Here is a 17,281-nt window from a genome sequence, read left to right on the forward strand (position 1 = left end):
AGAAGCGGAACTACCCCAAGTGATTGGCGGATAAGAAGGATGGCAAAGTGAACATAAGTATATTTGATATACATCTTATTGATGTGTACTTTACTAGTGTTTATAGCAACCTCTAAGTATTTGATACTAATTCAGTTGCTAAGATTAGTAATTCGAAACGGGAGTTGCAGAATAAACAGAAACTAGTTAAGGGTGAAGTGACGATGTGTGTTGGAAATGGTTCCAAGATTGATATGATCATCATCACACACTCCCTATAATTTCGGGATTAGTGTTGAACCTAAATAAGTGTTATTTAGTGTTTGCGTTGAGCATGAATATGATTTGATCATGTTTATTGTAATACGGTTATTCATTTAAAGTAAGAGAATAAATTGTTGTTCTGTTTACATGAATAAAACCTTATATGGTTACACACCTAATGAAAATAGTTCGTTGGATCTCGATCATAGTGATACACACAATCATAATATTGAAACCAAAGGATGCAAAGTTAATAATGATAGTGCAATTTATTTGTAGCAGTGCCGTTTAGGTCATATTGGTGTAAAGCGCATGAAGAAATTCCATGCTGATGGGCTTTTGGAATCACTTGATTATGAATCAGTTGATGACTTGCGAACCATGCCTCATGGGCAAGATGACTAAAACTCTGTTCTTCAGAACAATGGAGTGAGCAACAGATTTGTTGGAAATCATACATACTGATGTATGTGGTCCGATGAATATTGAGGCTCGCGACAGGTATCATTATTTTCTGATCTTCACAGATGATTTGAGCAGATATGAGTATATCTACTTGATGAAACATAAGTCTGAAACATTTGAAAAGTTCAAAGAATTTCAGAGTGAAGTGAAAAATCATCGTAACAAGAAAATAAAGTTTCTATGATCTGATCGTAGAGAAGAGTATTTGAGTTACGAGTTTGGCCTTCAGTTAAAAACAATGTGAAATAGTTTCACTACTCATGCCACCTGGAACACCACAATGTAATGGTGTGTCCAAACGTCATAACCGTACTTTATTAGATATGGTGCGATCTATGATGTCTCTTACCGATCTACCACTATCGTTTTGGGGTTATGCATTAGAGACAGCTGCATTCACGTTAAATAGGGCACCATCTAAATCCGTTGAGACGACACCGTATGAACTATGGTTTGGCAAGAAACCTAAGCTGTCGTTTCTTAAAGTTTGAGGTTGCAATGCTTATGTGAAAAAGTTTCAACCTGATAAGCTCAAACCCAAATCGGAGAAGTGCGTCTTCATAGGATACCCAAAAAGAAAATGTTGGGTACACCTTCTATCACAGATCCAAAGGCAAGACATTCGTTGCTAAGAGTGGATCCTTTCTAGAGAAGGAGTTTCTCTCGAAAGAAGTGAGTGGGAGGAAAGTAGAACTTAATGAGGTAACTGTACCTGCTCCCTTATTGGAAAGTAGTACATCACAGAAAACTGTTTCTGCGACACCTATACCAATTAGTGAGGGAGCTAATGATGATGATCATGAAACTTCAGGACAAGATACTACTGAACCTCGTAGATCAACCAGAGCGAGATCTGCACCAGAGTGGTACGGTAATCCTGTTCTGGAAATCATGCTGTTAGATCATGATGAACCTACGAACTATGAAAAAGCGATGGTGAGCCCAGATTCCGCAAAATGGCTTGAAGCCATGAATCTGAGATGGGATCCATGTATGAGAACAAAGTATGGACTTTGGTTGACTTGCCCGATGATCGGCAAGCAATTGAAAATAAATGGATCTTCGAAAAGAAGACTGACGCTAATGGTAATGTTACTGTCTACAAAGCTCGACTTGTCGCAAAAGGTTTTCGACAAGTTCAAGGGGTTGACTATGATGAGACCTTCTCACCCGTAGCAATGCTTAAGTCTGTCAGAATCATGTTAGCAATTGCCGCATTTTATGATTATGAAATTTGGCAGATGGATGTCAAAACTGCATTCCTGAATGGATTTCTGGAAGAAGAATTGTATATGATGCAACCGGAAGGTTTTGTCGATCCAAAGGGAGCTAACAAAGTGTGCAAGCTCCAGCGATTCATTTATGGACTGGTGCAAGCCTCTCGGAGTTGGAATATACGTTTTGATAAGTTGATCAAAGCATATAGTTTTATACAGACTTGCGATGAAGCCTGTATTTACAAGAAAGTGAGTGGGAGCACTACAACATTTCTGATAAGTACATGTGAATGACATATTATTGATCGGAAATAATGTAGAATTATTCTGTAAAGCATAAAGGAGTGTTTGAAAGGAGTTTTTCAAAGAAAGACTTCGGTGAAGCTGCTTACATATTGAGCTCCAAGATCTATAGAGATAGATCAAGACGCTTGATAAGTTTTTTCAATGAGTACATACCTTGACAAGATTTTGAAGTAATTCAAAATGGAACAGTCAAAGAAGGAGTTCTTGCCTGTATTACAAGGTGTGATGTTGAGTAAGACTCAAAGCCCGACCACGACAGAAGATAGAAAGAGAATGAAAGTCATTCCCTATGCCATGGCCATAGGTTCTATAAAGTATGTCATGCTGTATACCAGATCTATTGTATACCCTGCACTGATTTGGCAAGGGAGTACAATAGTGATCTAGGAGTAGATCACTGGATAGCGGTCAGAATTATCCTTAGTGAAATAAGGATATGTTTCTCGATTATGGACGTGACAAAAAGGTTCGTCGTAAAAGGTTACGCCGATGCAAGTTTTGACACTAATCTAGATGACTCTAAGTCTCGGTCTAGATACATATTGAAAGTGGGAGCAATTAGTTAGAGTAGCTCCATGCAGAGCATTGTTGACATAGAAATTTGCAAAATACACGTGGATCTGAATGTGGCAGACCCGTTGACTAAGATTATCTCACAAGCAAAACATGATCACACCTTAGTACTCTTTGGGTGTTAATCACATAGCGATGTGAACTAGATTACTGAATCTAGTAAACCCTTTGGGTATTGGTCACATGGCGATGTGAACTATGGGTGTTAATCACATGATGATGTGAACTATCGATGTTAATCACATGGTGATGTGATCTAGTTTATTGACTCTAGTGCAAGTGGGAGACTGAAGGAAATATGCCCTAGAGGCAATAATAAAGTTATTATTTATTTCCTTATTTCATGATAAATATTTATTATTCATGCTATAATTGTATTAACCGGAAACATAATACATGTGTGAATACATAGACAAACAGAGTGTCACTAGTATGCCTCTACTTGACTAGCTCGTTAATCAAAGATGGTTATGTTTCCTAACAATGGACAAAGAGTTGTTATTTGATTAACGAGGTCACATCATTAGTTGAATGATCTGATTGACATGACCCATTCCATTAGCTTAGCACCCAATCGTTTAGTATGTTGCTATTGCTTTCTTCATGACTTATACATGTTCCTATGACTATGAGATTATGCAACTCCCGTTTGCCGTAGGAACACTTTGTGTGCTACCAAACGTCACAACGTAACTGGGTGATTATAAAGGAGCTCTACAGGTGTCTCCAATGGTAGATGTTGGGTTGGCGTATTTCGAGATTAGGATTTGTCACTCCGATTGTCGGAGAGGTATCTCTGGGCCCTCTCGGTAATGCACATCACATAAGCCTTGCAAGCATTGCAGCCAATGAGTTAGTTGCGAGATGATGTATTACGGAACGAGTAAAGAGACTTGCCGGTAACGAGATTGAACTAGGTATTGGATACCGACGATCGAATCTCGGGCAAGTAACATACCGATGACAAAGGGAACAACGTATGTTGTTATGCGGTCTGACCGATAAAGATCTTCGTAGAATATGTAGGAGCCAATATGGGCATCCAGGTCCCGCTATTGGTTATTGACCGGAGATGTGTCTCAGTCATGTCTGCATTATTCTCGAACCGTAGGGTCCGCACGCTTAACGTTACAATGACAGTTATTATGAGTTTATGCATTTTTGATGTACCGAAGTTAGTTCGGAGTCCCGGATGTGATCACGGACATGACGAGGAGTCTCGAAATGGTCGAGACATAAAGATTGATATATTGGAAGCCTATGTTTGAATATCGGAAGTGTTCCGGGTGAAATCGGGATTTTACCGGAGTACCGGGAGGTTACCGGAACCCCCCGGGAGCTATATGGGCCTTAGTGGGCTTTAGTGGAAAGGAGAAAGGGGCAGCCCAAGGTGGCCGCGCGCCTCCCCCCTCCCTAGTCCTAGGACTAGGAGAGGTGGCCGGCCCCCCTCTCTCTCTTTCCCCCCCTCAAGGAATCCTATTCCAACTAGGATTGGGGGGGGGGATCCTACTCCCAGAGGGAGTAGGACTCTCCTGGCGCGCCCTCCTTGGCCGGCCAGCCCCTCCCCCTTGTCTCCTTTATATACGGAGGCAGGGGGCACCTCTAGACACACAACTTGATCATTGAGATCGTTCCTTAGCCGTGTGCGGTGCCCCCTGCCACCATATTCCACGTCGATCATATCGTTGTAGTGCTTAGGCGAAGCCCTGCGTCGGTAGAACATCAAGATCGTCACCACGCCGTCGTGCTGACGGAACTCTTCCCCGACGCTTTGCTGGATCGGAGCCCGGGGATCGTCATCGAGCTGTACGTGTGCTAAGAACTCGGAGGTGCCGGAGTAACGGTGCTTGGATCGGTCGGATCGGGAAGAAGACGTACGACTACTTCCTCTACGTTGTGTCAACGCTTCCGTTGCGATCTACAAGGGTACGTAGATCATACTCTCCCCTATCCTTGCTATGCATCACCATGATCTTGCGTGTGCGTAGGAAATTTTTTGAAATTACTGCGTTCCCCAACAAAAGTTGTGCCCGATAACTTATGTATAAATATGATGATAATATACACACCGCAGACCTAATAACTTAGGTACAAACACCGCGGTAACTTTGATAGGGGGAGTTATTCGAAACATACCGCAGGTAACTCTTGTGTAAAATAGCATGGTAATATACATACTGCAGACCTGATAACTTAGGTACAAACACCACGGTAATATGAGCAAGTGGAGGGGTTAGTTCCTCATCTGGTTGATGGAGGAGTATCCATTCTACAGTATGCTAACGACACTATCTTATTTATGGATCACGACATTGCTAAGGCACGTAATATGAAACTTATTTTATGCCTATTCGAACAGTTGTCTGGCTTAAAGATAAACTTCCACAAAAGTGAACCGTTCTGCTTTGGGAAGGCCAAAGACGAACAAGATACATATAGACAATTGTTTGGATGTGAATTGGGTTCTTTATCTTTTAGTTATTTGGGCGTACCGATCCATCACTGTAAGTTATCTAATAAAGAATGGAAATGTATCGAAGATCGAATAGAGAAAAAGCTGAGCTACTGGAAGGGTAAGCTCATGTCTTATGGAGGTCGGCTAATGCTGATTAACTCAGTACTGACTAGTATGTCGATGTTCCTACTATCGTTCTTCGAAATTCCAAAAGGGGTACGGAAACGACTTGATTTCTTCAGATCTCGATTCTTCTGGCAGTCAGATGAGGCCAAGAGGAAATACCGTCTCGCGCGATGGGACATTCTTTGTCGACCAAAAGACCAGGGCGGGCTCTATATTGAGAACTTAGAGATCAAGAACAAATTCCTTATGAGCAAATGGCTCTATCAGTTAGAGACTGAGCCGGAGGGCATGTAGGCACAGATTTTGCGTAATAAGTACCGACAGTCGAAAACACTAGCTCAGGTTACCATGAGACCAACCGACTCACCATTCTGGAAAGGGCTCATGAGAGTGAAGGACTTGTTCTTTCGTAGGGTCAAATTCCTAGTTGGCAATGGGATGTCAACAAGGTTTTGGGAGGATACATGGTTAGGAGACACGCCCTTGGCCATCCAGTATCCCACCCTGTATAACATAGTGCAACGTAAGGAGGATTACGTTGGCACCGTTCTACATACGAGTCCTTTGAATACCCAGTTCAGACGAGTGTTAGTTGGTGAGCGTTGGAGTGCATGGATGCACTTTGCTCGGAGATTGATAGATGTTCAACTCTCCGACCAACCAGATTCGACGCAATGGAAACTAGCTAGGAATGGAGTTTTTATGGTAAAATCTTTTATATGGATCTGGTTAATTCTAGCCCAATCTCGAGATCGTTGCATATTTGAAAGTTTAAGGTTCCTTTGCGCATTAAAATCTTTATGTGATTTGTCCACAAATAAGTAATTCTTACAAAGGACAACTTAATCAAAAGGAGATAGGTAGGTAGTCCACGATGTTGTTTTTGTGATCATGATGAAACAATACAACATTTATTTCTTGAGTGCCCACTCGCCAAATTATTGTGGAGATCGATTCATATAGCCTTTCATCACTCCTCCAGTTGACATTACAACATTGTTTGGAACGTGGTTAACTGGGGTTGAACATACTACGCAGCCCGTATTCGGATCAGAATATGTGCGCTTTTGTGGGCTATATGGAATTGCAGGAACAATTTGATATTTAACAGACAAAACAATTTATCTTTCTTGCAGGTCATCTTCAGAGCTACTGCTTGGATCCGTACGTGGTCCTTACTCACTCATATGGAATCCAGGGAGCCGTTGGTTACTGGGTGAAACCACTGGGAGATGGTAGCACGGGCTTTATTCAACCGGTTCGGATGGCGGTCGCATAACAGGATAGGAGTCTATGGAGCTTATCCTTCTTTTTGCCATTCCGGTTATGTTTGTCAGCATGAACTTTCTTTCTGTTTTCTTTTCGCTTCACTTGTGAGCTGTAATACTTTGACGACTTTGTGTTACTTTGTGAACTTTTAATAAGATGGCTGCATGCATCATTATGATGCAGAGGCCGGGGGTATACCTCCATTTCCAAAAAAAAAAACACCACGGTAACTTTTTACTTGAGAAAAAAGTTATTGAATACACCGCCTATAATTTCTGTATAAATAGCATGGTAATGTAAACTTCGCAGACCTGATAACTTAGGTACAAACACCGCGGGAACTTTGATGGGGGGAGTTGTTGGAAACATACCGCGGGTAACTCTTGTGTAAAATAGCATGGTAATATACATACTGCAGACTTGATAACTTAGGTACAAACACCGTCGTAACTTTTCACTTGGGGAAAAATTATTGAATACACCGCCGATAATTTTTGTATAAATAGCATGGTAATGTAAATTTCGCAGACCTGATAACTTATGTATAAATACCGTGGTAACTTTTACCTTGGGAAAACAATTTATTAAATACAGTCCCCCATTTTTTTGTATAAGTATCTTGGGAAAAGGTTGTAGGAACAATTTTTCATGTCCCGGTAACTTTAGTGCAAACATCATGATAACTTATGTCGCACAGATGTGATAACTTACGTAGTCCGGACGTGATAACTTTTGATCCAAAAAAAAAGTCGTCAGAACATATCAACATGGGATCTAGTTTCGAAGGTCTCATTGCGATAAATCTTTTATATAAAAACGGTTTTTCAATCGGACCAACGGTTTAAGCTACAAAATATTTTAACGTTTCAAAACCAAGGGAATATATGATGACATTAGCTTTCTGTCTTTTTCTGTATGCATGCAATTAGTTGCTCTAATAAGACCAGCTCATGCACCTAATTAAGAGAGAAAAGTAAGAAGATGCCGTATTTGCATGGATTAGTATATAGAGTAGCACCGTTTGGATCTATTGCTAAAATACGAACGTTTGGAAAATAGTACAGTCCCTTTTCTTTTTAGGGGTATGTGTTGAACTGAACTGACAAATGTTGATTTTTTTTAGAAATAACTGACAAATGTTGATAGCGTCGTCGTGTTTTTTTGAGAGGCACTCGATACATGGGCCGGCAGTGCTGCTATTGTGTGATAGGCCGGCCCATCCCACGCGACGTGGGCGAGCGCCCGGTCCGCCTCCGACTCGCAGGAGGCGACATGTAAACGTATCCGAATATCCCTCGTCTCATTATCCGTCGCAGACCCGCAGCCGGAAAATTCCCCCGATCTTTTATTTCACGCTCCTCGGCGGCGAAGCTCCTGTCGCCATAAAGCCAGAGACATGGACGAACACGTCGCGCAGATCTGCCCGCCGGCCGAGGTTGTTTTCCCCCTCGCCGGCTTGTGCTTTCCTGCCATCAACGCTGATCGAACAGACGAGGAGAAGATGGAGGCCCTCTCTCTCGCCGTTCGGAGCGGGACAAAGGCCGGCATGGAGGTGGAACAGATCCTCTCCCTCGCCACAGACCACGCCAACAACAACGCCGATCTGGCCTGCCACGTCCTCGCGCAGAGCGGGATCCCAGCCGACGCGGTCCTCTCGGCGGCCATGAAAACAGGGCTGAAGGCCCGAGAGGAGGTCTACGCCACCCTGCTGGAGCAGCTACTCGCCTCCTTCGCCGAACCACAGGAGGACACCCAGCTGACAGAGTGGGGGTGGCCCCCCAAGCCCCAGTATTCCCTCACCGAGAAGAGGAGCGGCCCAAGAGTAGACCCCAAGCAACCCTTCTTCCTCATCAACATGAAGGCGTCGGCGAAGACGGCGCAGATATCGTGGCCGATGAAGAAGTACCCCCGCTACCCCCGGGACCGAGCGAGACACAATCCTCTGCGCGTCGCACGGCTGGGCACAGGACCCGAGGGATTTCGCGTAGAGCAGGCGGGGCAGGGCGGGCAGCCGGGCGCCCTCTCCTCCTTCATCGACGTCACGTACAGCGGGTGGCCGCGCCCTAAGGAGGGCATCTTTGTGGAAGGCTCCTCCGTGCCTCTCAGGGAGGTCGCCGTCATCAAGAGGTTGCCCGCCGGTGATGGGATTTCTGTCATGTCCTATGTTGATAGACTTGGTATTAAGCTCGATGATATCCTCTTTGTGTTGCACGTCCCGTCTGCTGCCATGCCCCTGAGATTCACCGAGCAGTCATTTTATGTCTCTGAAAACTTTGAGGAGATTCCATTGTATGCCCCAACTGGTCTTGATTTCATTGACATCAATGCCCCCGTCAAGAATCTGATCAAGAAACTTTACCAGCTGTATTTACAAGAGGAGCAAGAGAAAAAGATTAAGCGTGAGAAACACGATCATCAGGGGAGTGAGGAGCTGGTGTGCAGCCCAGAGGAGTTCATGCTCCAAATACATGAGACTGAGGAGGAGAAACTAGAGCGCCTGCGGAGGAGAAGGGAGGAGAGCAAGAAACATAGAGATCTGCGCAAGGAAATGAAGGAAGCGGTTCATCGGATCAAGGATGCAGCAAGGACTTCAGAAGATGAAGCGCAGCATGAGGAGGAGTATGACCCAATGCTTCTGCCGTTCCTGTTTCAGGAAGAATGTGGTCGGGTGAAACCATTGGAAGAGCTGTGCCAAAGTGAGAAGAGGCACGACGGATCGCTTGTGGAAATTATGGAGCAGGAAGTTAGCTCTTAAGTTGCAGGCTTCGCATGATTGATGATTTAGTTGTGTAAATTATGGCTTGTATTGTACTGCGTAGGATTATTGGATGCATTGGGGAAATTACATGCTGATTTACATGTATATGTTAGATAGTAAAAACTATCTGGATTACACCCAAATTAGAAATTACCGTATTTGTTATAATGTTAGGCTCTGTTTGGAGTTTTTAATGCAAAAAAAGAAAACAAAAACACAGCTTTTGAAGTTACTAATAAGACTACTTTCTTTTTGCAGTAACTTGCAAAAGCATTGAGTGTTTTACACCGGCAGTATTTTGCAGATAACTTAGGCATGCTATTTAATGCTGAAAACATTTTAAAAAATGAACGATATGCATGTGGAACACCAAAGTCAAAGTGTGATGTTTGCTCAGATGTTTATGCATGCTAATACTTTGCACATATAGTTTGCTTATTGATATGTATCTATACACCTGTAATTTTCTTTTTGTAGTACTGGCACCTGTCTTTTTCCTGATGGTAAATCCCTTTACAATATGTTGGCATGTTCCACAATCATTTTGGAGTGCTAAACATCTCTTGTCCAAGACAGCTGGTACAAGCATGGCAGACCAATGCTTCAGTCGTGTCCAGCCTAGATCAACCAGACGTAGATGGAATTGAAAGGGTAACAAGCATTGTTTTCTTGGTAAAAACAGAGGCAAGGAGGTGGATTTTAAATACTCCAAAAAGAACCACAGAATTGTGAATACCATGGCTTATAGAGTCAAAGTGTACCGTTAAACTGGTATTTCTTGTATCTAAAAACCTCAAATTATTTTAGCTTTTTCAGGAATCATGGTATGTCAGAAAACCTCAAAAATACTTTGCATCCTAGCAGGAAAGTACTACCTCTGTACCGAAATACTTATAGTTGGGGGAAACTAGTACCGAACTACAAGTATTTCGGTACAGAGGGAGTAGTTGCTTATTGTGAGCTTGTGATTTGTGCCTTTTTCTCACAGTTTCTTGGTTGATTTTTTTCCCAGTTTACAGTCTAGTAACGAGTTACATTTAAGCCCTGGATTGTCAATGATTCAAATGTGCTTGATGCTGTCGGTGGGTTGTAAGTGATTCAAATGTGCTTGATGTTGTCGGCAGATATGATCTACTGGACCTCGGTGGAGGTGGAGGTGAGGCAAGGGGGGTTAGAGAACCATCGCCCGCTTTGGTATATTGATCATTAAGGTGCATTGTTAATCTCGCTCTAACTTGTGATTTGAAGTTAGCCCTCACATAAGTTTAACAGTTTTGCTAAAGCACATCTAGATGTGCCATAAGTATTGTACATCTAAGTCATATGTCATTGATCTTACATTGAGATTCGTGTGAATATTTTTTCCTTTTTCTTTTTCTTTTTCTCTTTATGCTTGATTCATTCACTTAGATGTGCAATAACTAGAGCACATCTAGATGTGCCCTAGACACACCCTAAGTTTAATAACTTACTATTTTGGTCGCTGGGGCTTATCCACTGCATTATCTATTGTCTTTCCACGTGAGAGTGAATTTATATTTAATATACACAGTGTTAAAGATATTTGCTTGCAATCAATGAATCCCATGTTACACATTAGTAATTACACCAACTTGACATTGTAATACATGTTGTATTGTGGACTTGCAGCTGTTTGGGAGTACACTGGTACTCCCTCCGTAAAGAAATATAAGAGCGTTTAGATCACTAAAGTAGTGATCTAAACGCTCTTTTATTTCTTTACAGAGGGAGTACTAAATAGTCAATGCCGTGAGAATCATTTCATGTCGTGTGTGTTATGATTTGGTCAATTTTACATTGAGCCTGTTTGACCTATAAAGCTATATCAGTACACCATGATACAGGCATTGCTACATCTGTCTCATTTCTTTGTTTATTGGATTTTGGTATTTTAGTTCGTTCCATTTGTGTTTTTGTGTTTATAATGATTAATTTTTTGGAATGCCAACACTGAGTTGTTTTTACTACTTTCTGTTGATGTTTCACTGTCCTGTTTCCTCTCTGTAAATTCATATTGCAACAGGCTATTGTTTATTCTTATTCCATAATATAAGGGGCCACTGCTTTTGGGGGAAATGAACTGTGGTTAAAATACTAGAAATAGCATTATCGCACACAAAGAGATTTACTTGTTACCAGATAGTTGCTTATGATGTCCAGGCACTTGAAAATATTTGACATTTGATTCGTTTCTGTGGAAATTGGCAACGAGAAGATATATTTATAAGACAGAATTAGGTTGTGGTCTTTCAAACTAGTACTCCGTATTTGGGAAGAGTATGCAAACGGATAGATGGGGGATTAGTGTAGCATGGATGCTATTTCTAAGGATTGCAAATATGTAGAACATAGCTAAATGACACAAAATACTTGCAAACTTGTTTGAGAATGGCCTTGTTGCTCCTGATTATGTCTTGCGTTCCAACAATCAATAAGAGACCTGAATACTCTTCAGTCTGCCACAGAGAAACGGGAAAGCGTGTCAGATATTCTTGCTGCCTGCATAATTTGTATTCCTTCTGATGATGCTCGAGTAAGTGCAGGTATTTTTGATTTATCCCATACATAGAGTGATTTACTCCTTGGCCTACTCAACCCGCTTGTTTGCTAGTCATTAATTGACCATGCCCTCGTCTCGTGTGGTCGTGATATACTCCCTCAGTTCCTAAATATAAGTCTTTGTAAAGATTCCACTATGAACAGTATATTGTAAGAGTTCAAACTGCAGTGTTCCAGTGTTCAGCCCCTTGCTTTGACAGCGGACCGTACTTGTGTTACTTTGCAGAAATTGCCGCTGCCGTTAGGGTGTGTTGGAACTGCATTTCCTTGATTTTTCAGTAATCATCATTGTCATCATTTTGCTTATGCTGTTTTGATTTTTTCCCTAGGGAGCACAGTCGGTGTATGGGATCTCATCCTCTGGCTATGGACAATGCTTGTTGACTCAGCCTTGCATTTTACTCAGCTTAATGCCCTTGCTTCCAGGGGCCATAGTGATTTCTGATGTTTGTTGGTTTGTCGCCCTTGTGAGGTTCCTAGTGTGACGTTTCCATAATGCTTTCAGCGTTGGAACAACCTGTTGGCAATCTATCTAGAGGTTAGCTGAGCTGATATGTTGAATTAAACACTTTGACGGCCGAGTCAGAGGATATGATTCTGTTGGTGTAGTAGTAATGCTTTAGCACTCTATATGCTCAGCATTTTTTACTTTTCTTTGAGAAAATCTATATGCTCAACTTGTGCCTCCTCCCCTTGGGAACGTAGCTGGTGCACCGGGCCATTTGATGCTACTGGTGCACCAGACGCATTAGCACATTTTAAAATGTTTCAAAAAATCCGAAAAAAAATCTAACACGTTGGCATAACATCAATATATGTTTTCACAAAATTTCGTACCAAAATTCAAAACATTGCTCAAGATACAAATATGAGAATTTGATATTATAGTGTGATAATGGGCCAAATCTAAAGCCCAACTTGTGTTATGGTGATGTTAGTCATGTTTATCTGTATGTAGTGTCGAATTAGTCATGTTTATATCTCAAGCTATGTTTTGAATTTTATGACAACACACATTAATGTTTATGATGACGTGCTAGATTTTTTTTCAATTTTTTAGAAACATTTGAAAATGTCCTAAGAAAGTTTGGTGCACCGGTAGCACCAAATGGCCCGGTGCACCAAATACGTTCTCTCCTCCCCCGCCCATAAGGCCAGAACGACGTTGTAAAGCTAATCCCTGCCCACTGGGCCGTCGAGGGTTGTGCACCGTGTGGCCGTCGTTTTATTTTCTCGAACCCAATTTCATCCGCTCAAAAACGAGTGAATTGCAAAAAATCACCACATTTGAAGTTGAAGCATCCAATTGCCACCACATTTGTTGCGCGTCCCAAAAATCCACCATTTGACTTGTAAATTTTCTCAATAAATACAAATGACCGGTTTGCCGCAGTTAACACGATTTCTGACTAGGCTGGCCCACCCGTCAGGTGCCACGTGGGCGAGGCCAGACGGCGAGTGGGTTGACGGCCGTTAGGGCACGCGCGTGGTCAAAGCGCTCGCGGCTCTGACTGCCTGGCCCATTCTCCCCTCTTTCCCCCGTCACTCTCTCTGTCCTGCGATGGCGGCGGCGGCTAAACCTAGCGGCGGCGGCGGCGGCGAGTCAGCAGGCGGCGGAGGGACTGGAGGCGATGGTGATGGGTTCTCGGAGGTGGACAACTGGTTCGGAAGCAGTAGCTTGCCGACGCAGCGGGCTCCTTCACCGGAGCGATCCCCTTCGCCCCCCTCGCCACCGGAGTGGGACATTGAGCGCCGTGCGGCGGCGGCCCTAGCACGCAAGATCAGGGCTTCAGGCGTTGGAGAAGGCCATCAGTGGGCTTCAGGGTTCGGTGGCGTGTGGTAAGATTTCTTCCCCCTCCACCCCTCTCTTCATTGGATTCACTGGAAATTTTAGGGTTGTTAGATTGCATATAAACCTATCATGTTACAGTAGGGCTGTTAGATTTTAGGAAATTTTAGGGTTGTTAGATTTTAGGAGATTTTAGGGCAGTTTGATTTTAGGGCTTTGTTTACTGAAGATTATTGTTTGTTTACTCAAGTGTTGTAGCTGATATAGTTAATATCTTTTCTGTATAACATGTTTCAGTAGTAAATATAGCTCTGGGTTTATAGTTTTATGCATGAATGCTTTGTTTACTCCTTATTGACAGTGAAGATAGTGCTAATATCTTGTCTGAATAACATGTTACATTATTAAAACAGAATCAATCAAGCACTAATTCTCCTCAATTTTATGTAGTTTGGATGATGAGATATGGGAAATAAGGTACCATTTTCAAGGGAGAGACAACTTGGAGAGGACCATTTCTTTGTCAGAAATTACTTTTATGAACATGTTAGCACTACTAGAGACTGAAGAGGGATATACTGAAGCTGACTACATGTTCTATATGAAAGAAGAAGGAAAGGGGGCAGCAGGAATGCAGGTTATTGACAGTGAAGATAGTGTGGAAGAGATGCTAGACTATTATGCTGAGCAGCAGGTGCTCAACATAACTGTAATTAAGGCTAATGAGCCTAATCCAGGAGAGTTTTATAGGTAAAATATTATGGAGGAACAAGTGCCTATAAGTAATGTGGGGGATTCCAACATTATTTCTATAGATGAGGCAGGAGTATTGTTCCCTATTGCTGTTGAAGATACAATTGAAGAGTTGTATGTTGTGCCTATTGCTGTTGTAGAGCCAGGTCAAGAGTCTGCATATATTAACACACAACAGAGCATGAATTTGAAGAAAGCAAAGGGCAAAGAGAAAGTACAGGAAGATGTTGGCCCCTCTGATGATGAAGTGTTTGTTGATTTGAACTGCTGTGAGAAGGAAGATGAAATCATTGAGGAGGAAGAGCATGACATAGGTAATGAGGAGGAAGATGAAATCATTGAGAAGCTGAAGCAGAAAAGGAAACAAAGAGAGGATCCTATGCATCACTTTGAAGGAGACACAGAAGTGGAAGAGATGTGTCCAGAGGCAGAGGACTCAGACACAGAACCTGAGACACCTCTTCCTCAAACATTCAAGAAAGTAGGCAAAGCAGGCCCCACTACAAGATCACACCATGAAGCTGACATTGAGGTAATTCCTGATTTCATTCCATCTGATGATTCTGCTTGTTTCCCTAGGGACCATGGCATTAGTGATTCAGATGATGAGTCAGGTCTACCACTCCCTTGTGGAAGGAAGAGTCAAGCCAAGAGGGCCAGGACTAGGATCTGGTATGATGAGAGCAAGCCAGATGCTCATGACCAACTTTGTTTGAGTATGTGCTTCACTGATGTGTATCAGTTTAGAAGAGCACTTAGGAATTTTCATATCAGAATCCTTAGAAATTTCCAGTACCATAGGAACTGCAAGGATAGGATCATTGTGCATTGCACAGAAAGGGAGAATGGGTGTCCTTTTTTCATGACTGCATCCACAATTGCTCATGAGAAGACATTCTGCATCAAGAAGATGCAGTTGTTGCACACTTGTGGTGCACATGGAGAAAAAACCAAAGTGACAGTTGACTGGATGGCCAAAACATGTGAGCAGCAACTGAGAGATAATCCAAGGGCTGGTGTTGATGCAATTTTAAAAAGAACAAAGACTAAGTATGGGCTGGAAGTGCCAAAGACCAAGGCCTACAGGGCAAGGTCATTGGCCATTGAAGTGGTGGAAGGTGACATGAAGGGACAATACACAAGGCTTAAGGATTATCTTCAAGCTGTGCTTGATACCAACCCTGGGAGCAGATGCATTGTGACTACCAGAGAGCTTGAGCTCCATCCTAGCCCAAATCCTAGGTTCCACTACATGTTCTACTGTCTGAATGCTTCAAAAGAAGGTTTCTTGAATGGGTGTAGGCCCTTTATAGGTATTATATGTATTCCAAATTACTCCAATTCATTGCCCATATCTTGTACTTAATAATGCACTGATTTCACTACCCAATGCTTTAATACAGGTTTAGATGGTTGCTTTATCAAGCTTTCTACTGGGCAACAGATACTTGCAGCCACTGGTAGGGATGGGAATAACAACATATTCCCTATTGCAATTGGTATTGTTGATAAGGAGGACAAGGAAAGTTGGACTTGGTTTCTTAGCCAATTAAGAGCTTGCATTGGAGAGGGGAACAAGTGGGGCACATACACAATCATCTCTGATAGACAGAAGGTATATTTTTCATTTCACAATTGAATAAGCAATTTCTAGAAATAATAATTTGTTATACTTGCTGCAATTGTGAAGTAATATGATTAATAATTTGTAATACTTGCTGCAATTATGAAGTTATATGATTAATAATCTATATAATGACTTAAAACAGGGGCTGTTGAATGCAATTCAAGCTGTGTTCCCACACTCACCTCAAAGATATTGTCTTAGACATATCTATGCAAATTTCCAGTCAGCTGGCTTCAGAAGTGAGGAGTTGAAGAAGCATATGGACAATGCTGCATATTCATACACCAAGAATGGTTTTGAGGTTGCAATGAATGAACTGAGAAAGGAGGATAAAGATGCTTGGAAGTGGCTTTGTGATATCCCTAAAGAGACTTGGGCAAGGCATGCTATGGATCACACATGCAAGACAGACCTAGTAGTCAACAATCTTAGTGAAGTATTTAACAAGATGATACTAGATGTGAGGAACAAGCCAATAAGGAGCTGTGTAGATGGATTCAGAACTAAGTTGATGGTTAAGTACCAAGCAGTTAGAGAGAAGACAGAGAAGAGTAAGTGGGAGATAACACCCACTTATATGGAGAAGTTGGAGGAGTCAAAGAAGTACTCAAGGCAATGCACTGCATACATGGCAGGTCCTGGTATTTGGCAAGTCACTAGTGGGGAGTCTACCTGTTGGGGAACGTAGCAGAAATTCAAAATTTTCCTACGTGTCACCAAGATCTATCTATGGAGAAACCAGCAATGAGGGGAAGAAGAGTGCATATACATACCCTTGTAGATCGCTAAGCGGAAGCATTCAAGAGAACGGGGTTGAAGGAGTCGTACTCGTCGTGATCCAAATCACCGGAGATCCTAGTGCCGAACGGACGGCACCTCCGCGTTCAACACACGTACAGCCCGGTGACGTCTCCCATGCCTTGATCCAGCAAGGAGAGAGGGAGAGGTTGAGGAAGACTCCATCCAGCAGCAGCACAACGACGTGGTGGTGGTGGAGGAGCGTGGTAATCCTGCAGGGCTTCGCCAAGCACCGCGGGAGAGAAGAAGGACTTGGGAGACGGGGAGGGCTGCGCCAGAACATTGGTGCGGCTGCCCTCCCACCCCCCACATATATATAGGG

The 17,281-nt window shown here is 42.6% G+C and overlaps 1 protein-coding gene and 1 pseudogene across 1 annotated transcript; both read left to right on the forward strand.

The window, feature by feature from the left end:
* The first annotated feature begins 8,050 nt into the window (after positions 1–8,050).
* Positions 8,051–9,418, forward strand: LOC147992197 (uncharacterized). The gene has a single exon (XM_087538961.1). The coding sequence runs from the start codon at positions 8,051–8,053 to the stop codon at positions 9,407–9,409; it is 1,359 nt and encodes a 452-aa protein (XP_087395087.1). The 3' UTR covers positions 9,410–9,418.
* Positions 9,419–14,229: 4,811 nt separating this feature from the next.
* Positions 14,230–15,900, forward strand: LOC147992198 (uncharacterized; annotated as a pseudogene).
* Positions 15,901–17,281: the final 1,381 nt, after the last annotated feature.

This window comes from Triticum urartu, chromosome 1A (genome assembly GCF_056163025.1).
Source record: "Triticum urartu cultivar PI428250 chromosome 1A, HENAU_Tu73, whole genome shotgun sequence".
Taxonomy (NCBI): Eukaryota; Viridiplantae; Streptophyta; class Magnoliopsida; order Poales; family Poaceae; genus Triticum; species Triticum urartu.

What these genes read in the sequence shown, in the direction of transcription:
- LOC147992197 (XM_087538961.1), top strand. Translation starts at nt 8,051, where the DNA reads ATGGACGAACACGTCGCGCAGATCTGCCCGCCGGCCGAGGTTGTTTTC.